At 38.5% G+C, this 26049-nt stretch overlaps 2 protein-coding genes across 2 annotated transcripts; one reads left to right on the forward strand and one right to left on the reverse strand.

The window, feature by feature from the left end:
* Positions 1-6204: 6204 nt before the first annotated feature.
* Positions 6205-9411, forward strand: LOC134853407 (vacuolar protein sorting-associated protein 53 homolog). Its single transcript, XM_063869405.1, has one exon. The coding sequence runs from the start codon at positions 6217-6219 to the stop codon at positions 8815-8817; it is 2601 nt and encodes an 866-aa protein (XP_063725475.1). The 5' UTR covers positions 6205-6216; the 3' UTR covers positions 8818-9411.
* Positions 9412-18268: 8857 nt separating this feature from the next.
* LOC134841265 (uncharacterized) lies at positions 18269-25252 on the reverse strand. Its single transcript, XM_063857134.1, has 2 exons — positions 24022-25252; positions 18269-20740 (listed from the first exon to the last, which is right to left on the reverse strand). Exons 1-2 carry the CDS (start codon positions 24580-24582, stop codon positions 18269-18271), a joined length of 3033 nt encoding a protein of 1010 aa, XP_063713204.1. The 5' UTR covers positions 24583-25252.
* Positions 25253-26049: the final 797 nt, after the last annotated feature.

Raw genomic sequence — 26049 nt, forward strand, 5'->3', positions numbered from 1 at the left:
TGAAAATTTTTATAGTGTCTACGTTTACCAAATCTGATTTTGGTTTCGGCCTATGTTATATCGGCTTAGTCAACTTATGTCGCTTAATTTAACAGGCTTTATTTTACCCGTCCGTTACCATATTATGAATTAACATCGAAGATGAAGGGATCGCTTTCAAAACAACAACTAAAAAGTTGAGAGGCTGCAGTTTGACCAAGACATAGCACTCTCCAACTGCAGGGGTTCACTGTGCTGTAACTTAAGTCTCAAAATTCTAGTAAAATTTTAGCAAATTGGCTTTCAGGTTTTCGCTGTCACGGTCCTGTTAATGAAGTCTGCCAGCTGGCAAGAGCGTTACCAGAAATTTCTTCTTGATGTTTCGTGCCGAACTCGCGGAAGATTAAACAGTTTACCACGGCTGCATGAAAAGGATACATATTTGTGCCAACTGAAAAAATAGCGCCCGTTAATAATTTTTGATAGGAGAAGCAAACAATTGAGTTCGAGATAAAGAGTTTGTGGAAGAATGTTCAGGATATGTAGCTGAGCCTTGTAATGTTCATCAGTGTATCTTAACTTATGAAACTACACTGATGAACATCCACCAGCTACACTTCTGAATAGATTCGATTGATCTCATGTTCCCTTTGTTGGGGTACCATATCGCGCTACCTACCATACGTCAGGCACGGGAGAATCATTGACTTATACAACTTCAGTTTGCTGTTCGAGCTCAAATAAGGCGAAGCATTTCTTTTCACGAGAAAGAAAGTAGCAATGGTTTTACGGCAGATAGAGGAAACATATGGAGTCCAGCTCAAGTCGGCTGAAACAGTTATGCCCAAATCTTTCTCTTCCGAGGACTCAGATAGCTCGTTGTCGAGCAATGACAAAGGACAGCAGCCGTTTGTTGCAAAACACAGGACATGGCATTTACTGTTATTCATTTTCATATTTTTCAAGGCACCATTTACCAGCGACTTCTAGGTCGTGTTACAATTTACAAGTCATGCCCAGATGAATAGACAAGAGTTTTGAGTCGTCGACAAAGCTGTAAAAACTCTAGGCTAATCCCACGGGAATATCCAATACGTATACTTGAAATAACAAGGGACCCAAAATTGATCCTTGAGGAACTCCACTCTCGACAAGTAGAACAAGTGATTTCACAGAGCCGACCTGAACAAATTGATTGCGTCCCGTTAACTATGCTTCAATCACTCGCAACAACTTTCCTCCGACTCTAATGTTCCTCAATTTATTTATCGGTTATTTATTTTATCAAAGGCTTTAGCAAAATTTAGACAGACAGCTTGAACTGTGACGGAGGGGTCATCAGTGCGTGCCTTTATAAACATCGTCGAAATAACTCAGAAGTTTTTTTCATGAACCCATACTGTGAATCATCTAGAAGTGTTCTTAGTATACAGCGAGTCTCTGAAGCATTTTTCGAAAATTTTTGAAGCAATGTTCAAGAAGGTGACAGGCCTCTAGTTCTCAGCTTGAGTTTTGCTAAGTTTTTTATGCAAGGGTTTACTTGCCTGTTTTCCAAAATTGAGGAAACTTAATGCAGAAAAAGTCGCTGAAAAGAGATTTTGCCAGAATGGGGAAAAGAACAGGAGGCAGTCCATCGGGGCTCCTTGCTTTCGGAATGTCGAGAGCATGTGATATGCTTTCCATTTTCTCCATTGATATGTTGTAATCGTCTATATTGACCGCTGGAAGGGGACTTTGCTCAACAGGAGCTTCCTTTGCTGTGAATGCTGAATTGAAGAAGCGATTGAAAAGATTGCATATGCCTCTTTGATCTGTGGCTTTTGTGCCTCGCCACTCACTGAATGGTGGTAACTGTTAACTAGATCTAACAACCTTGAAATATGCGAATATAGCAGTGCTATAGCGACTATCGGCAAGTTTTGTTTCGTATCGAGTTTGATCAACCAACAGTTTGTGGTTAACATCGGAAAGAACGTCTATTTTGTTTTGTCTTGGGAAAGTCCAATGGTTATTCAGCATCTTACGTTGAGTTGAGTTTTTTCAGAAGGAAGGAAGTTTCTTTCGAGACCCAGGGAGGCAAGCTTTGACGATGGAGAGTCTTCTGAGGAACCGTCAGTATCAGTTTAGCTTCTAACCAGATTGTCCATTGATTTATACGAGTATCGGGGTTTGTCCAGCATATACCACTGAAAGGTTGTCCTTCCACCAAAGCATTGAGTTCTTCGAAGTTGCCGTGACAGTAGCTGAAAACTCGTTTGGGTGACTCTTTAATGATGGCGGAGACTTCATATGGAATGACGAGCTTCGATGCTTTGTGATTTGATGCGGCGCGTTCATTTACATTGTAAGAGTTGGTGAACGCTGAGTCTTTTTTCACATCAAGCCAATCATCACAATTGCAAAAGATCACATCTAGAACTCCGGTCGCAGCAGTATCAAAATTTTTTATTTGACAGATCAGTTTTCTCAAGCATCTCTAGGACGGCCGATTCGTACGGATCTTCAGAATGCATGCAGCTCCAATTTGACCCAGATATCAATTAATGATTTCCATTTTGACTGGGGCCAGCGATAGGGACTTTGCTTAGGGGGGTTGTATACGCAGAACAAATGTACTTCATACCCAGGGCCGATCGAGCAAGCAGTGATATCAGTTGGACCATCTGTGTCTAGTGGAGCATGAAGGAAAGAGTTTTAAATAGCTATCATTACACCACCATGAAGGGAAGGTGTGATTGTTGGACGTTCACAGCGATAGAGATGAAATTCTGGTAGAGACAATTCGCCATCAGCCATGTTTTCCGTCCATCATGTCTCGCTGAAACAAAAGACACCGGCATCATCGCTGGATAAAATAGTTCTACATTTTGCTTCTCTTCGAGTTTTCAACATAATGCTTCTGAAGTTCATTGATACTATTGTACAGATACTTTGGGTCGTAGATAATCATTCTTCATCAATAGGAACTGGATATCCTCCGTTCTTTATTTTCAATAGAGTTCTGCTCACGCCTTCGCTTATATGACTTCTGCTTTTGGCGAGCAATTTATTTTCCAATACTTGATCCTCTTGGAAGACTTGAGATTCGGAGATTTACAGAGTAATTTTTTGCATCGATTGAGTTGGACAGAGATATAAGCATAGTATGCGGCCGTTCAGAGTTTGTCTTCTTTTCTCCCAACCGTCTGATGTTTGTTATTGTAGGTTTCCCTTCCAGATGCTGAAGCATTGCCTCAATGAAGGCAGACGTTTCGTCAAAAGAGCCTTCGGGGATACCAGAGACTCTTAGCGAGTATTGGGTTTGCTGAGTTCGACATTGATTTTGTTTTGTACAGCTTCAGGTTTTGTGACGTCACTTGATCGATTTAAACTACGGCTGAGTAATTCCGTAACTGGGTGTCAATTTGCAAATGATTTTCTTCTATTTTTGACTCTTAGTCTTTATCTGTCTTCTCAATTGAGGACACAGATGATGCTTCAACTTCGGCAGTAACAGATTTCTTGGCCATATCCCCAATGACGAAGTCTCCGGCCCCGCCCAGTGCTCTCGTTGCAGAGCATCGGGAAATTGCAGCGAAATTCTTAACTCATGCATCAGGTTCACGGGAAAACCTGTGCATTTGTTAGTGTAATGGAAGATCCCAGTGCAGGTGAGGCATTGGAAATTTTCTCCGTCAATTTTCTGTTGGCATGTACCACACGCTGAATATTCGTAGAAATAGGCCATTGATTACTTTGATTATTTTGAAGTAAAGTTTGCGAGTTCATGTAGTCTAGTGGTACTGATTTGAACGTACCACACCAGCAGTGCGTGCTTGAATCCACTCCCTGTCGACTTTTGTTCTCAGATGCAGGTTCACTTGAAGGATGGAAAGGCTGAGGCAATAAGCAGCAACAGCAATAAACCGGAGCAAGGGTTGACTTTGTCCTCCGAGAAGAATAGTCGCCGGTTTGAGGCGCGTTGTTACCGATTTTTTTTTCGCAAGAGTAGTATCATTCGATCGTCCTGCAGCTTTCACACTCCGAACATTTCAACATGAAGCATTTTGATAAGTTTATCACAATAATTTGTTGATTTTTTTGCATCGGCTTATTATTGATCTGCTTATGTTTTGTCGGCTTAGATGTCATATTGTTGAATTGTTGTTACAGTTGCTTCTGGAATTGAGAGTAATGAAAGTAGTGAAGACTCTGGTATAGGTCTTGATATTTTTTTTCTGGAAAAAATTAAAATGCTCTAATAACTAGTTGTGCATTCATACATAATAATGCATTTATGATTGCACTAAGGTATATGTGCAATTTTTGAGTTCAATTGAAATTCATCTGCTGAAAGTTGCGTGAATAACATTCTACATATACGAACGTGGATATGTCGGAAAAAAACGAACATTTTCTTGTTTCGAAAGTGGAATTTAATTTTAGAGTTCCAGTGGATTGAAAACTTTATCTATTGATCCGATTTTCTCAAATTGGGTTAATGTTATCAAAAAACCGCCAATCATTAAGTTTTTTGGAGAAGTTTTTGGTTCCTTTTGATCCAGTTGTGATAATTTCACCTTCTTCCTGAATTTTTCTGTGTTCTGTAAACTTCATCTTGATCGAACTCTATGCGGCGAGCGATTTACTAGCATGCATCTAATCCTTTTCATGAAACCGCATTTACTGTCTGCGATAGTTCGATAGCGATGTTGTATGACTCGTACTTCAGAAGACTCCGTTTCGAATCCCGTAGTCGGAGCTAATTTTTTTTAGTCCGACTATTGAAAATGGGGAGGAACTTTTTGTTCGGGTGTGTTTTAGTTTTTTGTTTTCTGCGCATAATCAGGTACCACAAATAATCATCGGACTGGGTAGAGTGATATATCATATTGAAGCGCTTTCAGTCGTGATTCGAACCACATTTGAAAACTCCACATTTAAAATGAGTGTGCTGGCTTACAATAGCCTATTTTAGCTTCAATTAATTCATGAAAACCCCTAAAGTTTACTGGAGTAAATTTAGTTTTTGAATTTGTTCAACGCCATTTTGGATATAGAAATTTTCAAAAATTCATAAAATTTTTGCAAAAAGAAAACAATTTTTTGTACAATTTTTTCGTTTTTCTAGCCATTTTTCTAGAAAAACTGTCTTCCAATTGTACTATATGACTATGACTGTCGCATTTGCCTAATCTCTATTTTTCGTTCATCTTTTTTATCGCACTACTCGGGAAAAAAAACGACTTACTTGAAAAAAAAATTGTATTTTTTAGACAATGGTCGGAACATTTTGTGCTACTTGCACAGTAGCCCGCTATCTTTGTTTATATTGAAGCTCTAAAGCTTTATGGTGATATATTTTTTCACTTGAAATTTAAAAGCTGGAATAGTTTTTATGGTTTTTTGAGTACATTATCATTAACACTTTTTGCTGCGATATGTATTAGCAGTTTTAAGTGGAAGAAAAAAATAACTTTTTCTTTTAAATTTTCTCAAAAGTTTGTTAAAAATTTAGATGCAATACTGAGGTAACATTTTTTGTTGACTTTTTTCGTCGATTCAAAATCAACTGAGTTGAAAGACGCAGAAAGGAAGCTGAATAAAACAGCTAAAAAAACTAAAAAAGCTAATTAAAACAGAAAAAAAAAATCCGATGATTTAATGAGGTAGCTTTTTTGATTTAATTTGTTATAATGTGTCAGCGAATAGTGAAGAGTGTATAGCCCCGTTTTTGGAAATGTCATGCACTTTTTAAGGCTTGCGTGTTTTTTGGTGGATGAAAGAATGCTGAAGGATCGAAACGTCACATGCTCTTTCGTTCGCGAAGTGACTTCTTGTGAGTTAGCCGTAACGTAAAGATCTATTTCAAAATGTTTCATTTAGAATGAGGCTTTCTGACACGTGTACTTAGCTATTCGGAGATCTAGCGACCGGCACACTTATTTTAAGCCATTTCCTTAAGCGCCTACGACTATAGAATGAGTAAATCTCGCTGTTTGCAGGTTTGACTGCAAATTTGACAGCATCAATTTCTCTGTATCCGATTTAGTTTGCATTTTGAATTGGTGGTATCTGGAGCGTTTTTCTAAGAACTTTTGTTGAAAAGAATGAAAAGTTTAGTCAAAATCCGATGCATTATTTTCACTACTCCAGACATTTTAATGGAAAAAAATTTAATGAAACATGAAACTAAAAGACTTGTAATGTGAAATATCAAGACAGGCTGCTAAACTTTTCAGAGTAGGCTTTGTAGCAATGGCGTCTGGTGCTTCAGGAGGAAACAACGATTACATTCTGGACCAGCGAGCCATTGACGCCGAACTCATCAAGTACCCGCCAGAAGTAGAAGAGGTTCTGAAGGAGTTGTTTCCCAGCGAAGACCCCTTGGATGACCCAAACTTCAATATAGTGAATTACATCAACACGCTCTTCCCTACCGAGCAGAGCCTGGCCTCTATTGACGACGTAGTTGGCAAAATATGTCAGAAAACACAAAGTCTTGACGATGAGATCCGAGGCGTGATCCGCACTCAAACTGAGACCACTTCGGATGGCAACGCGGCGTTACATGAGGCCGAAAATGCGATTGAAACTCTCTTTGTTCGCATTCTAGACATCAAGGAGAAGGCGGAACAGTCTGAACGGATGGTGAAAGAAATCACGCGAGATATCAAGAAACTAGACAATGCTAAGCGGAATCTCACAACTGCGATCACTACATTGAATCACCTGCAAATGCTAGTTAGTGGCATCGACTCACTGCAACATTTGAGCAGGAAAAGGCAGTACGGCGAAGTTGCCAGCATGTTGGAAGGCTTGCTTGACGTGCTGGTATACCTGGATAAATATAATGCAATTCCGGAAATCAAAGAACTCTCCACTCAAATGACAGCACTTCAGACCCAACTGGGAGAGCAGATCTTGGTCGATTTCAAGGATGCTTTTAAGCCAGGTGGCAATCCAGTTGCTGCTTCTAAGCAGCTGTCAGAAGCGTGTCGAGTGGTGAACATTCTGGAGCCCAAGTACAAGAGAGACCTGCTGGCGTGGTTCATCGAGGTGCAGCTGCAGGAGTATTTGGTTCTCTTCAGTCCCGATCAAGACTCGGCCTGGTTGGATAAGATTGACAGACGCTTTTCCTGGATCAAGAAAACTCTGGCTGATTTTGAGCACAAGTTCAATCACATTTTTCCTGCTCATTGGATGGTAGGCAAACTAATCTGTGTCGAGTTTGCGAGGATAACACGAGAGGAGCTGACCAAAGTGATGCGAAATAGACAGAGCGAAATCGAAGTGAAATTATTGCTGTTCGCTATTCAGAAAACAACTGCTTTTGAGGAAGTGATGAGCAAAAAGTTTGCAAAAGACGCTGATACTTTGCCTGCCTCTACGAAGCAAAGTTCAGCACAGCCGCACGATTCAATTGATGACAATGTTGGAGTGTTTTCAGGTTTAATTTCACGAAGTTTTGAACCCTATTTGCATATTTACATCGAGTCGCTCGATAAAAATTTGAGCGAGATGATAGCTAGATTTTCGTCGGATGTGAAGAGAAACCCGATTCCGCAAGCGACTGATGAACAGGCGGTGACATTGCCATGCTGTGCCGACTTCTTCGTGTACTACAAAAAGTGTCTGATTCAGTGTTGCCAGTTGAGTACAGGAACATCTCTCTTGTCTCTCACCAACATCTTTGCCAAGTACCTGAACGAGTTTGCAAACCGAGTTCTATTAATGAACTTGCCCAACAAGGCTACAATCAGAGAGTCTGGAATTGGGATGAGTTTGGGGGCCAATTTGACCAGTCTGCTAAGTGAGAAGGAACCGGTTTCGGCTAAGCTAGTGCAAGACGAAGTGAGATTGTGCTGTGTGTTGTTGAGTTCAGCAGAGTACTGTTTGGAAACAGCCGTTCAATTGGAAGAGAAGCTGAAAAGCAAGATCAATTCAGACCTGCAGGACAAAGTGTCCTTTGCCAGTCAGTACGACTCCTTCCATAATGTGATCTCGGCCTGCATTCAGCTTCTAGTGCAGGACTTGGAGAACTCCTGTGAGCCGCCTCTGGTTGCCATGTCCAAGTTAAACTGGCTCGCATTCGATTCGGTACGAGACACGAGCAATTACGTCAATGCAATTAACACACATATCAAAATGAACGTTCCAATTATACGAGACTGTCTCGCCTCGGCTAGGAAATATTTCACCCAATTTTGCGTCAAGTTTGTCAATTCTTTCATCCCGAAGTTCATATCCTATGTGGTAAAATGCAAGCCTCTCATTAGTATAGTAGGTAACGAGTATAGAACGTTTGGAGCTGAGCAGCTGTTGTTAGATACTCATTCTTTGAAGACTATTTTGATGGATCTTCCCTCTATAGGTAGCCAAGTTGTGCGGAAGCCACCTGCAAGCTACACTAAAATAGTAGTTCGAGAAATGACGCGAGCCGAGATGATGCTGAAAGTGGTCATGTCCAAAATTGACAGTCCACGTGACTATGTGGAGTATTACCTGAAGCTAATGCAAGACTATGACTTGGCAATGTTCCAGAAGCTTCTAGACATGAAGGCGATGAAGAAGCATGATCAGATGCCTCTGCTTGATTTGTTCAGAGCCAGGGTGGCCCAAGTGCACGATTCGAACCGGGGAGCACAAGCAACGGCATCTGGAGGGAACATGGACGCATCCAACACACACTCCATATTGTCTTCTTCGTCCGTCATGAACAATCACGCCCATGCTATGAGTAACCATAGTGGCAGCAGCGGGGGAGTTCAGAGTGCTTCACAGCCATCTGCTCAGCCAATCGAAAACGAATCAAGCCGAATGAGGAGGCTGGAGAAGCTGATCAAACGCAAACTATGATAGCTCATAGGGTAGACCCCCTATTACTTAGATAAACATTATTTATTCCAAATTATATTCTGAAACTCCGAAAACACTTTGGTAGTAGTTTGTATAGGCGACCTTAAAAGATGCATGTGGTATAGGAGAATTTAAGACAAATTGAGAATAAAAGAGTTGATTTGACTACTTATGGGGAAAAATGTTGAATTGATTATTGTACAGCGCAACAGAAAGGAGCTTTCGCTTTCCTAACATCGCTGCAACCTTCCAGTTATTAATGTTGATTTCAGAACCAACTTTGCTTGAACGATTTTCAACGAGCTTAATTGTTGTGCTAATCAGACATGTCATACTCTGCACTTCTCAATTGTCGCGAAACCCACCCCCTTCCTCCTTCATGGACCCTATAGAATATTGACCCCTCCAAATCTGGGGTGGGGTGGAGGGGAGAGGGGAGGAGAGGGATCCGAATGGCTCGCACCGGAATGCTTAGAAAAACCTGCCATTTTTGACAGCTCCAAATAAAAACAAGAATTGCTGGTTACTGTGCAAGTAGCACAATGTTCCCACCATACTCAATAAAAAAGTTTTTCTTCTATAATTTAGTGTCGTTATTTCTGGGTGGTGTGATAAAAGGGTCTGAACAAAAACTAGCAATTAGGCACGTTCGACGTTTAGTAAAATAGGCAAATCGGACAACAATTTCTGAAAAAAAACCAAGAAAAAATCATAAATTTCATTTTTTTTTGCCAAAATTTATGAAGTTTTGATTCGAAAAATGGTGTTAAAAACTCCAGAAATCAACTTTACTCAACTAGTAAAATTAATATGAAGCACAAATAAGTTATTGTAAACGGCCTAAATTATGCATAATGCAAAAGTAGACGGAAAATCAGAAACTTCAAACCGGTTTTTCTCAACAGTAGAAATTGTTTTGGAAGTTTTCTACGAGTGCGAATCGCGGCTGAAAGGGCTTCAATGTGATAGATATCTCACTTAACCAGTCCGATGAGTTTTCGTGATATCTGATTTGGCTTGGAAAACAAACAAGAAAAAAATTAAAAGACTAAAACAAAGCCAATTACAAAGTTTCTCCCCAATTTCAAAGGTCGGAACTAAATCTTAAGTTTTCAACGCGAAAAAATGTCTGGATGAAATAAAAGTTTTATGCCAACTTTAATGGTCCATGAAAATTTTGGCTTTGTTTTACGATTAAATTGATCCAAAATTGCGGGACCCGCGTGATAATTTTGAACCCTCCGCAATGTAAAACGCCTTTTTTGTTCAAAAATGTTTAACTCCGTAATTTTTGACCCCGCGAATTGCGTACTGCAGAGTAATGAACTTGAGCCCTCGTATATCAGAGCAAAGCACTGAATGTTTCGACTGCACCTAAATCCGAATCGATAAACTTCAGGTAAAGAAAAAATGATAATCCATGAATTTGTACATTATCAAACATAAAGAGTGAAACTTTGAGTCTTTACGAAATTAATACAACCGATTAAATTGACTCAATGCAAAAAGTTGAAAACTTAATTTACAAATTTTAAATTTGCTAAGATAAGTGTGATCGGAACACTTTGAGATACTTTCACAGCAACCGATTGATATTGATTCGACTGCCTTCATTTCTGCTGACAGTTTTTTACAACAAAGCTTCTTAGTCAAACGAGTTCACAAAATGAAAATCCCGCTACGGTGGGCTTCATAGTAGTTTTACATCTATAGGTAGCCGTTGCACTAATCTGTTGAAGCTCTGCTGCAGTTAGTTACATTTTTTCAACTTGCTGTAAAATTGTGTATTAAATTGACTGATGATTTTTTTGCACTTCAATATTGATTTAATAAGAGTTAGGGCAAATTATAAAGTTTACTCAGGTTATTTGCTCAGATAGATTCCAACCTTGGACGATTTTTTAAACAAAAATATTTTGACGTAATTCTTAATTACGTAATTCCTTTTACTGCGTATAACATCACAGTTGATATAGTAGCTTATCACGCAATTAGGTTAACATAGTGTATTCAAGTTTGTTCACCCTTCTGACTGAATAGTAGAACTATTTAAATAAATTTTTCAAAAAAAGAATTGGTTTAAGAAAGTTTAGGCGTTGCATGCACATCATGGTTGATTGAGTTTTATAATTATTTTTTGACGCAGGCCACAGCGCGCGCGTTATACTAGACCGTTAGACACAAATGAAATAAACAAAATTCTTCGTTTTTTGGTTCAACTGATCTGCCAGATCAAAAAAATGTGCCAATTGGACAAAATTGTCGTATCCATTTTGGTTTTGTTAAGGCTAGTCTTGGTGACTGCAAGCAGGCAACAACTGAACCATGCAAACGCTTCACGAAAAAAAGTTTTATCAGAAATTTCAGATTTTAAGGTTCTCATTGAACACTGCAATAGTTTTACAACTGAAAAAAGCCAGCGTTATCAAATTGGAATATAGACTTTTTTCGGGGGCAACAAATAGTTTCATTAAATTGTTGGCAACAAACAGAACGCCTGGCAAAAAGTTTTTGATTATTTCCGCATTTTGATTTGCCGCGTTTCGTTTGAATTTGGTTTAAATGGTTACGGCTGATTTTTAAGCCATCGGTTTAGATTGTTACAGTTGAGTCCATTTGAGCTTCCTGAAGGGTGTAAAAATTTTTTATGGCTGAAAAGAATTTAAAGTCAATTTTTTTTCGGTTCTACAGGCGTCTAACCAAGTAAGGTCTGCTCAGTATTCGCATGTTGTTTAGTAGTCGATGAACGTAGTTCAGACTCCTATATAGATCGCGCTGATCGTTTTCTTCATTTTTTTTCGGGAAAAGTCCAAAAACTTGTTCAGGCTCAAATTTAATTTTTCGCGATTAAACTTAAGATTTCTTCTAAAGTTCAGTTTATCTCTTTTGCTTAAAGGAAGGCCAACTCAACTATCGAACAGAAAAAGAAAAAAAATTAAAAGGTCACGAAAAAAGGTGACTAACTTCTAGTTTCGAAAGTGCTTTGTAGTAGTTAGAACATAGTTGAAAGATGCCCGAGGGAAAAAGAGCCCGGCCTGAGGGCACAAAGTGCCCGATGGCGGCTCTTTTGCCCGAGGCCATCTTCAACTATGTTCTAACTGTTGTAGAGAATGTTTTTGCTCTTTCTGAGGGAAAAATGCCGTAAAATTAGGAAAGAGCCAAGAAAAGTGCGCGAAACTAAGCAAATGATTTTTTTTCATTCATGCGTTCTACTGTTTCATTTTCATTCATGCCTTGTCGTGAAAGATCATAAGTGAAAGAGCATAAACATACTCTTTTTAATTTTCAGATTTACCGGCAAAATAAAATAATCTATTGCTCTAGTTTTCTGAAATTAGGTTAAGTTAGTCGAAAAAGGATCGATCATAAGTTGTCCTAGAATTTCAAAAAGCTGTAAGTGCATCTATTTTTGTCTTGTAATTTCTAAAAAAGATTTTAAAAAAAAAACAGTTTACTTTCTGCGTTCAACATAAAGCGTGGCTATATTTTTTTGTTTTCCATTGCTTTTTTAACACTGGAAGTTGTGTTCCTTAATGCCTTAACTCTAATTCAACCGCATACAAGACAAAGAAATTAGTTTTATTTTTTATGTTCATTTTTTACTCAAGTTTTCGTCTTTTTTTGCGCTAGTTGCTGAGGTTTTTTGTTGTATGGCAAGTGATAAAAAGCTGTGCTTCGTCTCTGTGTAAAGCATCTGGGAAACTAATGAATGTTAAATGATTAACTCACGACGAAAGTGAAAGCAGCGAAGGCAAACGTTGAAAGGATTCGCTAAACTTTATTAACAGCAATTCGGAATTTGGCTCAAGTGTGAAAGATTGAGTCGTACGAAAATAAAACGACCGTCTAGCTCTTATTCGACCGCATACCAGACAAAGCAATCAATTGTATTTTTTTGTTCAATTTTTTTCCGACTCAGGTTTTTGTCTTAATTTTTTGGCTAGCTGCTGTGTTTTTGTTGTATGGCAAGTGATGCAAAGCTGTGCTTCGTCTCTGTGTAAAGAATCTGGGAAACTATAGAATCTTAAATTATTAACTCATGACGAATGTGAAAGCAGGGACGGCAAACGTTAAAAGGATTTGCTCAATTTTATTCCGAGCATTTCGGGATTTGGCTGTTGTTTTGAGCAACATATCGTGTCAGGTGGTTATTGTGTAGCTAACCTTTCCGTAATTTTTCGAAGAACTAAAAGGAATTGGAAGAAACTTTGCATCCAATAATAAATTAAATTGAAAACTTGATAAAATAAAACAAGACTTGGATCTACTTTACAATCTTCGCCCCTTTCAAGAAAGGGGGGAGGTCGTTAAGTAAATCAAAATGGTCAATTTTTTGACCAATCAAAATGCAGCAAAATTTCAACTCTCAATTGAAAGCTCACTGCTAATTTACTGTATTTATTTATGGGGGTCGAGATTCTTAAGTAGGTACAATAGGGGGGATTGTTAAGTAGATCCCATGACTTCTCGTACAGCAGGGCGAAGCCCTGAATGTTCCGACTGCTCCTTAATCCATATCAAATAGATTTTTGTGAACTGAAAAACTATAAATTTGGTCAATCATATCAAAGATCAAGTGTGAAATTTTGAGTCGTACGAAGTTAATACGGTCTAAATTCAATTTGAAACGACTTTGTTGTGCGGGATATTTCGCCACGCTTAAATGATTCGCGTTACGCTTTCAGCATTATTTAAAAAACTTATTCTATACACACCTATTTCCCCCTACAGCGTAGAGTTAATAATAACTTCAAATTGCACATGAATTGTAATGGAAGAGCACAGAGAAATAATGTATCATTAAACAATATTTTGGCATGTAAAGGTGTGTACAGAATGCATAAGTTTACAGAATGTACAAGATGGTATCTAAACTAAAAACAAAAGTAATTTACAAAATGTACAACTAATTGGATCATAAACGATAGAATATATGAGATCTAAAAATTCATCTAAAGAAAATTAAAAGTTTCAGAATTTAAATGACAAAAATTTTATTAAATTTAGCGTCGAAATCATTTTATCTGTGTCTAAGATCCGTGTCGACGCATTGTCTGTATCTATCTCGCTGGATGGTGTGTTGTTCTTATATGTGATGTCGGGGTTGATTCAATAGGATAATTCGGCAGAGTTGTCTGCACTGAATTGGTTGGGCTAGTCCCGATGGAGTTGAATTGATTCATGACCAAGTTATTGTTGTCTCAGCTACCAACGTACTTTTCAGGGGCGAGTCTACTTGTGAAGTCAGGAAGTCTGAAGATGACCCGTAGGTGGAATGTGCTGGATATGTGATGGTTGTGGGGCTTTTGTCTAAGACGATTAACGTGGGGTCGAAAGAATCCCTTCCGGAGACCTTGCCTATGAATCTGCGCTCACCTGCGTTTCTCCTTGGTCTGGAGAGTCTCGCGTTTCTTCTTGGTCTGGAAAGTCTCGCTTTTAAGTCCATTGGCGAGGGTTCTTCAGGCGAGCTTTCTCTCTGGATTGGGTCGGAATCCATTCCACTAATGTCTAATGTTCGTGGTAGGTCGGTTTGTGAACTAGTGACCGCCGGCTTTGTTAGGGGCTTTGTTGTTTGAAACGTTGTCTAAGTAATCGTCAATAAGCCCGTTCCAGATTGAGTCGTACGAAATTAAAACGACCGTCAAGCTCTTATTCGACCGCATACCAGACAAAGCAATCAATTGTATTTTTTTGTTCAATTTTTTCCGACTCAGGTTTTTGTCTTATTTTTTTGGCTAGCTGCTGTGTTTTTGTTGTATGGCAAGTGATTCAAAGCTGTGCTTCGTCTCTGTGTAAAGAATCTGGGAAACTATAGAATCTTAAATTATTAACTCATGACGAATGTGATGCAGGGACGGCAAACGTTGAAAGGATTCGCTAAACTTTATTAACAGCAATTCGGAATTTGGCTCAAGTGTGAAAGGTTGAGTCGTACGAAAATAAAACGACCGTCTAGCTCTTATTCGACCGCATACCAGACAAAGCAATCAATTGTAGTTTTTTGTTCAATTTTTTTCCGACTCAGGTTTTTGTCTTATTTTTTTGGCTAGCTGCTGTGTTTTTGTTGTATGGCAAGTGATGCAAAGCTGTGCTTCGTCTCTGTGTAAAGAATCTGGGAAACTACAGAATCTTAAATTATTAACTCATGACGAATGTGAAAGCAGGGACGGCAAACGTTAAAAAGATTTGCTCAATTTTATTCCGAGCATTTCGGGATTTGGCTGTTGTTTTGAGCAACATATCGTGTCAGGTGGTTATTGTGTAGCTAACCTTTCCGTAATTTTTCGAAGAACTAAAAGGAATTGGAAGAAACTTTGCATCCAATAATAAATTAAATTGAAAACTTGATAAAATAAAACAAGACTTGGATCTACTTTACAATCTTCGCCCCTTTCAAGAAAGGGGGGAGGTCGTTAAGTAAATCAAAATGGTCAATTTTTTGACCAATCAAAATGCAGCAAAATTTCAACTCTCAATTGAAAGCTCACTGCTAATTTACTGTATTTATTTATGGGGGCCGAGATTCTTAAGTAGGTACAATAGGGGGGATTGTTAAGTAGATCCCATGACTTCTCGTACAGCAGGGCGAAGCCCTGAATGTTCCGACTGCTCTTTAATCCATATCAAATAGATTTTTGTGAACTGAAAAACTATAAATTTGGTCAATCATATCAAAGATCAAGTGTGAAATTTTGAGTCGTACGAAGTTAATACGGTCTAAATTCAATTTGAAACGACTTTGTTGTGCGGGATATGTCGCCACGCTTTAATGATTCACGTTACGCTTTCAGCATTTTAAAAAAATCTTCAAAGCGCGCATAAATTAATGCAGAGCATAGACAAATAGGTTATTTTCAAACTCCCACAATTTCGCAAAAACTGATCGGAGGTAAAAAATAACTTTTTTAAATTTAATTTCAGGGAGTCGTATTTTCAATGGGGCCTCAATTTTATTGTTAAAAATGTATTACCTTGATCGCCGAAAGTTGACTGAATAAAAAAACATACCAAGCATAAATAATCCGTTTTCTTCCGAAGTCGGAACAATAGACTACTATACAAAAATTATCAATTAAAGTTTCTGAACGCATTTAGTCAAGATATTTGAACACAAGCCGATCCAAGTCATTATGAAAATGTCAATTGACGTGTTTTGAAGTTTGAAATTTCTACGTGGACTGATAAGTTTAATTTACACAGTTCTTTAGAAGTGGACTCAACCAGTTTTCCATGAGTGATGTCAAATTTTTAGTGAGAGGTGTTGTTCACAAAAAGCAAAAATTGCATCCAAAACCTGAAGTTTAAATATTTGCGCCCAACGTAGAACAAGGTTGCCAATCTAAAACTTTGGTATTTTTGATGCCTCATTTAAGTATAGTGCATTTAAATTTTTACTTGGCTGAGTATCTGCAGTGTTTAAAAAACGTCTCGAAAAAAAGTTATTTTAAGTTTTGACATAGCAAATCACGGTTGAGCTTTTTTCATAATCGTTTTGCTTACTCAGGCAACAATGCGCTGTGTTTCAGCGCTGAAAAAATCGAAAGAACCAAAATAGAATCTTAAGTTTTTTTTGTCAACTTATTTGATCAGTTGCCGGATCAAAAGAGTGCCGATTGAACAAGAAAGCAGGTAATCTCAAGTTTCATTTTACCGCAGACTTTGATCTATTTGCAACATTGGCCTCAAAAACAAGTTCAAACTTGTTTTGAGTGAATTTTTACGAACTACCTGTTTCAGCTTACGTATTTGGCGTGCTGAATTTTTCTTGACTTTGAAATTTTCGGTCTTTTTTGTCTTTTTTGTCATTTTTTTGACGTAGCTTTTATCGTTCAATGATCTTGTTAAAATCTTTTGGTAATGTCCAATTAGGAAAACTTTTGGGAATGTATACTGATTATCTCATATTTCTCAACACCAGATTAACAATTTTGCGATCCATTTTGATTAACACGAACAGTGAGAATTGACCAATGATCGTTTCATGCTAGAAGTTGACTGGTAACTAGTCAACAACGAAAGTCGAACGAGTATGATAAAAACAAATCACAACATTCCTTAAAAGGAAAAAATTTAAAATCTACTAAAAAATAAAACTTATTCTATACACACCCATTTTCCCATACAACGTAGAATTAACAATATTTTCAAATTGCACATGAATTGTAATGGAAGAGCACAGAGAAATAATATATCATTAAATGATATTTTGGCATGTACAGGAGTGTACAGAATGCATGAGTTCACAGAACGTACAAGATAAAATAGAACGAACTAAGGCTTTGGGTGAAGCCCAGTTTTTGAAATTACATTGTCCTTCCGCATCAGTACAAAAAATTCAAAAATTATCAAACAGGTATTTTCAGCTTTAGCTGGCCTCTACTGTTATTTGCGTACCACAAATTTATCAAACAGGTCCTTTCAGCTTTAGCTGGCCTCTACTGGTATTTGCGGTGGGAACACAGAAGTTTTCAATACAATTGGTACTTTTTTTAAATTCATTGTTCCGACCATTGAAAAGGGGAAGAACTTTGTATTCGGCTGTGTTTTAGTTTTTTCTCTTTGGTACCCTCGCAATATTAGTTACCACAAATGATCATCAGACTAGGTTGCGTAGTATATCATATTAAAGCTTTTTCAGTCATGATTTGAACGACATTAAAAATTCCAAAAAGTTTTCCCAATGTTGAAAAAAACGGTTTGAAATTTTTGATTTTTCTTCTTTATTCGAGCGAATAAAGCAGGCCAGCAGTCTTGCAACAGCTGAATTATAATTAATTTAAAACCTTAAAACTTTTTTTAAGCAAGTAAATTTTTCAGCTTCTATTTGTGCACCAAAAATTTTTTGCCAAATATTTTTCCTCAAAAATTTAGGAAAAAAACTTTCAAGTTTTTTCTAATTTTTATGTCAGTTTTCTACAAAATTTTTGTCCAAATTGTCTATGTTACTATGACTGTCTAATATGCTTGTCTTATATTTACTGTCAGATCCTTTTATCACACCAAGCAGAAAAAAAACGACACTCATTCGGGAAAAAAAAACTTTCTAAACCGTAGTTTTCTAAAGACTATGGTCGAAACAGTCTGTGCTACTTGCACAGTAACCCGCTATCCTTTTTGTTCTTGTATTGTGCTAGATATTCCAATTTCCTCCCTCAACCCAAGCAGATTGCAGAAAAACTTTGGTTTTTTAAAAACGTTGAAACTTCACCCCCCAGTTTTGTTCATTTTCCAAAAGTCGCTTAACAAAAAGATTTTCTGCCAATTTAAGCGCTATTTAACTGGAAGGAACACTTACCTCTGGCGCACCTATTTAAAATGACTTGCAACGGCTGTTCTTGTCAATATTTTATTGCATAGCAATGGTCTCCAAAATTAAATTTTTTTACGATAAACTTTTTATAAGTCTCCTGTTTTAATGCACTGTGCGAGTGTTGTTAAATACAGATTCCATTCAAGTGAATGCTGTCATCCGACCACCGAGGCGTTTGGTTCCTCTGAACCTTCCAGTGCCAGTTGCTACATTGTGAGATCGATATACGCTAACATAAACAGGAGGCGGTTCCGGTTGACTGGGAACAGCGATTCTGGGAACTAAAAGTTCAACTATGGAAGTGCCGTTGCTTGAGTTGCCTCTCGACTCACGGGAGCTGCGCCACATTCCGTCAGTGCTTCTTGGAGACTTGGATTTTCGAGGCTTAAAGGTTTGGATCTCCATGTTGTTTGCAGCAGGTGCTGCACTGCTTTTACATCTGGACAACTTATTGGCTGGCATCGCAAGAACCGACAGTCTTTGCTCCAGGGTTAAAATGTCTCGCCCAGTAGGCGGTGGTTTAGGAAGGTAGCCACCATTTGCTGGTCTATGCGCACTTTCAAAATCAAGGTTATCGGCTAAGTGATTGGAGAGGTCAACTTGGTTGAGTGAACTTCTGGAACCGCTCTCACAAACTCCAATTTCTTTCCTCTGATTCCTCAGTGTGTTTTCCTGGCGCGCCTGGTTTCTTCGGGCCGAGCTTGAACCGGCAGATTTTGGCCGCGAAGAGCTCCGATTGGTTTTGTTGGTCATTTTGATCAGTCGTTTCTGATTGGCTAACGAAGTGGCGTAACTTCGGTCATGATGGTACTCGATAGCTAGGAGTCGATTTGTCGGTCTACCTTCGGATCCCGCTGATCCGACAGCAGAAGACTTGCTAGATGTCGACGACTTTGTTCGCTCGTAACGCGCACTATGTATCTGCTTCATTTTCTGATGACTGGCACAGTTGTTGCTTCCGGGGCAGTTCATTTGGCGACACAAGTAGCACCGTTTGAAAAGTGGCGCCACTTTTGTACTGGCGCCTGTTTGTTGAACTTGGTACCTGCAGCTGTCACTACACGGAATATGCTTGCATTCAGGACAAAAGCGAGACGAAAGAGACGCTAGAGCCGAACGAGCCCGAGGCAGACTGGGAGGAGCTGGAGGTGTCTGTCTAGAGGTCGTTGTTGCTGGCGCATAAGTGTCTCCCCATGTTCCGACGGCACTGGCAACTGAGGCGGCTGTGCTCAGCTGCGAGGATCGTGGGCGCATGTAGCGAGGTCGCCGCTTCAGCTCCTCTTCTAGTTTAACAGTGGCACTCTGCTGTTTTGCGATTTCGAGTAACCGATCTAGCAAACCAGTTTCCACTTCCACTTCATCCGGGTGGCATATATCGCTAATACTGTTTCTCCAGTCTTTGGCATTAGTAGTTGCCAGGTAATCCAAGTCTAGTTTCTCATAGTTTCCAGGCAAAAGAGGCTCGTAGTAAGACTCGAACCCCCAAGGCTCGTCACTGATGATGTCATAGCGCTGTTGTACCTCCTTTGGTAGGTGGAAGTTCTGAACCGAATCCGAAACTTGTTTGGATTGACTTTTTTCACGAGCACTTGCCGATTTCGGGCGTAGTTCGGGTACATTGTACTTTTCTATTTTGTATTCGGGAACAGTGTACGGCCTGTTTACAGATGGCTGCACACAAGAAGTGTCAGACTCAAAAGTAGTGTTTAGGTCGTTGTTGCTGGACATGTTTCGGTCCGCTTCACTTGTTTTTGATTTTTGGTTCTCTCGCGTGTTTTGTTTTTTAGGCCGTGGCATTTTCTCAGATGGAAAGTTGGATTCATTGCCATTCCTGACTAGCTTGGGTTCCTCCAGCGTCTTCTCCGATTGTGAAGTTGTTTCGTCCTTTGCTCTATCTCTCGGAGATCTACTACATTCCAAACCGACTTCTTCATCTAATCTGGAATCATTCAATGATTCATTTTGGCTACTCTGAGTAGAAAACTCGTCGTTTTGGTGGCTCATACTTCGCCTTGACTCTCTGCTTCTGGTGGAGTTGTCGCTGATTTTGGAACTATTCATTTGAGAGTCTTCTTCATTAGCTTCGTTCTTTTCGTCAATGATTCGCTCATTTCTGGGACTACTTTGTCCCAAAGGAGCAACGAAGCTCTCCTTTTCATAATCACTCATTTTATTATCTGGATACTCAATTGCCAGCAGAGACCTGGTCGTTTCGTCCAGCCCCTCCTCCGCTCCAGTTCCCGCCATCACTTCCTCGTCATCCGCTCGATCTTCTGAGGGTGGGATAATTTGGATCAAGTTCAAGCTGGCCGCAGACTTTCTAGGCGATCCTCTAACTTGCTGTGCATTTAGATGGGAGGGCGCACCAGTTACCTCTAAATTGTGCTCATTGTCTGTTTTCCTCGGTGACTCCACTACAATCTTGGTTTCAGAAGCTCGTTGGCTTATATTCCTGCACCTTTTCTTCCCAACTGAGTTGGACATGGGACGGGGCGTTTTGGGTACTTTCTTTGGGTCAAATACCTGGTTCGAGATGACTGCTTCGGCGTTCAAGGCAACTGTTCTCATTTCACGCAGAGTCTTGGCCGATTTGGGACGGAGTGTTGGCGCCTCCTACAACACCGACAGCAATTAATGGGAGAAACTGATTGTTTGAACCATTCAATAAAGAAAAACCAAAAAATTCTATCAAATTTTATTGCATAAAATGGCATCTTAACAAAATATTCTAAGATAAATCTCAGAAAAACTGTCAATTTTAGCAGGAGCGGATCTAGGATTTTCTCGAGGGGGAGGTAGATTTTCAAAAAATTTTCGAATTTTTACCGACCTTTTTTTTAGGTTGACCAAACTGAGTTTCCGAGCTCTCACAAATCGGAACAAAGACCCTAGTTTGCCCAAATTTTGTCCGCCGCAGGCGAAACTTTGAAAAAACAGGCTAAAAAAAACGTTTTTTGGCACTTTTTGGAAAACTTTGACCAAAAAAGACATCAGCTAAATATGGAGATCTTCAAATAGCACAAAGGGGGATCCTTTGGGTCGGCAGGGAGTCGAATCCCCGCCCCTGAAACCGCTGGTTCAGTACATAAATTATCATATTGGTATCACTTCTCTTCCGGCAGCAGAAAAAATGTTTGTTTTGGGCGAGTATTTCTTACAACAGATATCAGTTGTCTAATGATGATCTCCCAGACTGCGTTCCCTCAGGATGATTATTTTTAAAAAATACTTATTTTCAAAGTCACTTGGCTATCGATTTAGACTTCACCTTCATCTTCAAGAATTCCAAACCAAACATGAGACTTGACAATAAGTTCAATAAATCAACGGATGATCTCTAAAATAATAAAAAAAACGCGGGGGCTAATTTCTAACCTCAATCAATATTCAGCAAAAAACTTTTAAATGCTGATTAGGAGCCAAATGTCAGCATTTCTATGTAAATATAAATTAATTATTTACTGCAATGTTTACCGGATAATCGAGTTCAATCGAAACTATTAAAAATTGATTCGCATATCTACATGACCATGCTTTTTTCATCTACCAAAGCGACATTCTTTCATCATCCTAAGCCTGAGGAAACAAATACGGTGATCCTTCTGGAAATCATGTTTATAGCTACGAACTTATAGCTGTTGAAAATGACCAATGCTGAACAACATCCGATCAAAGCTTGGTAGATTAGAGAGTCTGTTGTGTTTGATTTTTGTTTCGGGGAATGCATTTTACTTCCATTTTTGGTTTTCCAGATTTACCAATTTGTTACGGTCAAAAAAATGATCAGAATTGCTTCTGATTCTGATCAGAAAATGATCAGAATCGCAGATCAACAAATTATACTTTGGGCTTAAGGCCAAGTTTTTCTCAGTCAAACTAAAAAAACATCAAAATTGTTGAAAACTTCAATCGAAGCTAGTTAATCCGTCAATTTTAGACGGAGAAAAAAAATCCAAGCACAATTTTTCTGCCACTTCTGCAGAAATTGGACAAAAACTGGCAAACAGCGCGAAAGTTTTATTCCAGAATGCGCTGTATAATCACTGACCAATTTAAAAGAAATAATTCTCGCTGTTTGCCAATTTTTACCGACTTCCAAAGAAACGACGGGAAATTTGTGCTCGGTCTTTTTCCTATGACAATCATGTTTAATTGGCAGTCATGTAATACACGCTGTTAAAAATGATCAGTGCTTAATAACACCCGATCAAAGCTTGGTAGAATAGAGAGACTGTTATTTTTTTGGTAAAGCATTTACTTTTTGTTTTTGTTTTTCTCTATTTTATTGAACCAAGAAATCAGTGTAATTTGTTACGGTTAGAAAAAAATGATCATTGTTGATGCAAATACTTATATGTTTTTCGTTTATTAAAATATTAATATGATCAAACTGCCATAATAGTTTTTTTAATTTTGAGCTTACGGCCTAAGTCGTTGATAATTTGAGCCAAAATCGTTGAAAAACTCTGTAGAAAAATACCGTCAAAGCTTTAAAAAATTACTACAAAGTCAATTTTAAAAACGTTAAAAAGTAAATTTAAGCCCAGAGAAACAAAAAAAACGAGCATAAATTTTCCGTCACTTCTTTGGAAGTAAAAAAAACTGGCAAATAAAGCGAAATTGTTATTTTAAATTGGTCAAATTAGCAATTGTTAACCCTAAAATGTTGCGAAAAAGACCACAAGTTAAATTTTTAAGTTTGAGCTCTGGGCGTGAATAATTGAAAATAAATTCAAAAAACGAGCGCAAATTTTCCGTCACTTCGGAAGTAAATTAACTGGAAAATAGTGCAAAATGGTTATTTTAAATTGGTCAAAATACCAACTGTTAAACCTAAAATATTGTATAAAAAATACTGCATGAATAATTGTAGATAAATTCAGTAAATATATTGTTTTTAAATGGAAATGGGTAACTAAACCAACAAAAAATGAATAGAATGTCATGACGCCTAACAAACCGATATTTGTTTCTAAAATATCTTTTTTGTTTGTCCATTCTATGCTCACGAAGCGATACATTAACCTATACTCTGTGAACATGGAACTCTTTCGTTATTTTGGACAGTTTGTTTTTTAAAATCACACTGTTTAAAAGCGGTTAAACTTTGCTCAGAGGCGTCACATTGACAGGCAATTGCCTTTTGACGACCTCCCAAGTGTGTTTGTATAAAACCTAACTTGGAAACTTATTCATTAGGTTATTATATTTATACTACAAAATGGGAAAAAAACCAGTTCCCTGCTAACTTCAACTCGAGCTTTGCGCACATCAACCGATTGTCTGTTATTCAAATGGCGATTATTAGAGTTTTTCTTATTTTAGAATCAATTAACGTTTATTGTTTGTAAATTTTTGAAATAATTTTGACCTTGAGGCAGTGAAATGAAGTTGAAAATACGACCAAATTTTCAAATTTGCATTTGAACTGCCAAAAGAGATTGCGCTTTTTGAGAAATCAAATTTTCTGAAATAAACTTCAAACCCTTTGATTTAAATTAACTTTTGTTTAGCAGCGATCTGACATGCAGTTTTTTACTAAAAAAGAACAAAAAAACGCCGACAAGAAGACAAACGCGAAACTTCAAAGAATTATTTCTAATAAATTTCAGCTTGAAGATCAGAATTATCTCAAAAGTTTAAGACGTTTTCCGATAAATTTGTTAAATTTGTTATAGTCCCTAAAATTTTCAACGGCCAGAATGATCGTTTCTCAGAAAATTTCAGAATCAAACATGGATTGTCATCCATAATTTTAAGCGGAACTGTAACAGCCTGTTTTTTTTCAACTAGATGCATTCTTTTGAGGCGGCTTGCTTTTTTACTTAGTGGCTGGAAGCGGTGCTGCTTGTGGTTGGAAGCGGTGCACAAGGCAAAGGTTCGAATGAACTTACAGTTTTGACATCGGCGTTGCTGTTGTCCGTGTTTTCGTGGCGATAGTGCATTAGTTGCTGGTGGTTGTTGTGAGCCAGGGCGTTTTTAACTGCTGAAATTGACCTCTTGATGAAAACGTGGGGCGTGGCTGGTGGTTCGCGATGGTTTCCTCCTCCCAAACTGCCCACATAGTAATGGTTACGGGACATTGGTCGTGCTTCCTGCTCCGAGGAGTACTGTCCGATTACGGAGGCGCTTCTCGGCGTCTGTGGGGGGTCTGTGGAGCAGGGGTCCAGACTGAAGGAAAGAGAGGTGCCTGGAAACCACAGTTGGCGATAGACAGCCCCTTTCTCCCCTCTTCCGAGTAAGTAGTGCACATAGCTCCTCCTCTGCTCTGCCGACATTCCTTGTTCTAAGCTGCTCGTTGGTCTCTGCAGCTGCCAGTCTTGGCCGAAAGCCGAGCCGAAAATGTCGTCCAAAGTTTGATCCGCATCTTCGGTGTCGCCTTGCTCGCGTTCAGGCATTAAATCAACTTCTGCAATCTGATTGGTCGACCGAGAAACACGGGGAAGTGACGTCATCCGATTTCGGATTTTAAAAAAGGGTGATTTTTTTGGCTGGCTTTCAAAAGCTAGTCGGACGATAACGGAGTTCGATAAACGAGGCTAACATTTTCCACAAGAAATATATGATAAAAAGTTTAATGAATGTTTTCTAGTCTTAGCCCAAAAGTTTTATCTAAGACGGTATGAATAAAATTGGCCTCAAAACATTCAGTTGAAAATTAAAGATCAATTGCTCAATATGTTTTGATGCTGTTTTCGCTTTGAATCAAATAAATGAGCACGTTATAATTCCTCTAAAGCAGACAACGAAAATCAATTGTCTGTTTTTCCATTTGAAAGTAGAAAATCTTGCTTAAACGAAGAAGGTCTCTGGCTGGAATGTTGGCTTTTGAACTCGATAAACGTTTTTTGTAGACTGCTTATGTGTTTATTTTCTAAGGTGTGCCCAATTGATCAATCGTTAAAAAATTTATGGTCTTTTTTGTCGTTAACTGTTTTCAAAAATGCAACAAACAATGTTAAAACATGGTCAGATTTGTTTAAGACGCGACAGGTGAAAGGAAGAATAAACACGTTATTCGACGTGAAACAAAAAGAAATAATAAAAACCGACTGAATTAAGCCACAGCAAATCCAGTAAACAGTAAAACATAAACTAATACAAATAAACGAGCAGATTGCTCTTTTTGGCGTCTATTTTGAAGAGCTATGCTTCTGAACTAATGAAACATACCATTTGAAAACAATTTAGATTTGATTGCTTTTTCTACAGGTCAATTTGGTCCTCTCCAATAGCCGCTGCAGCAGGAGGAATAAACAAGATTGCATTTAGGAAGTGTTACCAAGTAAAACTTGAACTTAAGACAAAACCCAAAATACGCGCTCTGTTTTCTCTTTTCCAGTGCTATCGGTATGCCCCTCCTCCACTCATTCATTCGCTAGTTTTCTGGGCTGTTACATTTTGTTTTCCCAAAGGTCGAGGTGCTTGCTCTCATAATTATGCTTCGAGACGCTCCAACCATATCCGAATTCAATCGAGCATGCCTATCCACATTCTCAACCCATTTAATTGTTCATTAATTGATCAAATCTCTGCGGAACTGTTCTCGCCAACATCCCGTTTGTTTTTAATCCACCCCGTCATCATTTTTTCTGATTATTGTTTTGATTGGCTCAACGCGAAGTGATTTTCACCAAATTAGTTTTCAATGTTTGATTCAATTTACGAAAAAATCTCAAACATCCCTGGTTGACCTCCATATACAAAAAATAGCTATCACACAATTCCATACATGAAAATTTCCCATCCTCAAATAATTCCATACCAGGAGCGTATGGAAAAAATGCCGATTATACAATTTCCCTAATTATCCCTCTAACTTAACTGTTCAGTTGAGAAGCTAGGTTTTATGGGGAAAAAAGAGAACATACTATAACCCTCGATAACAGTCTCATTTTAGATGATAACTTCTAATGTCCTCT

The sequence above is a fragment of the Symsagittifera roscoffensis genome, chromosome 1 (assembly GCF_963678635.1).
Source record: "Symsagittifera roscoffensis chromosome 1, txSymRosc1.1, whole genome shotgun sequence".
In the NCBI taxonomy this organism is placed as follows: Eukaryota; Metazoa; Xenacoelomorpha; order Acoela; family Convolutidae; genus Symsagittifera; species Symsagittifera roscoffensis.

Coding starts and splice junctions, on each gene's coding strand:
- LOC134853407 (XM_063869405.1), top strand. CDS start 6,217: ATGGCGTCTGGTGCTTCAGGAGGAAACAACGATTACATTCTGGACCAG.
- LOC134841265 (XM_063857134.1), bottom strand. CDS start 24,582: ATGACGTCACTTCCCCGTGTTTCTCGGTCGACCAATCAGATTGCAGAA. Junction 20,741..24,021: donor GCAACGCCGATGTCAAAACT/GTAAGTTCATTC, acceptor TCGGTGTTGTAG/GAGGCGCCAACACTCCGTCC.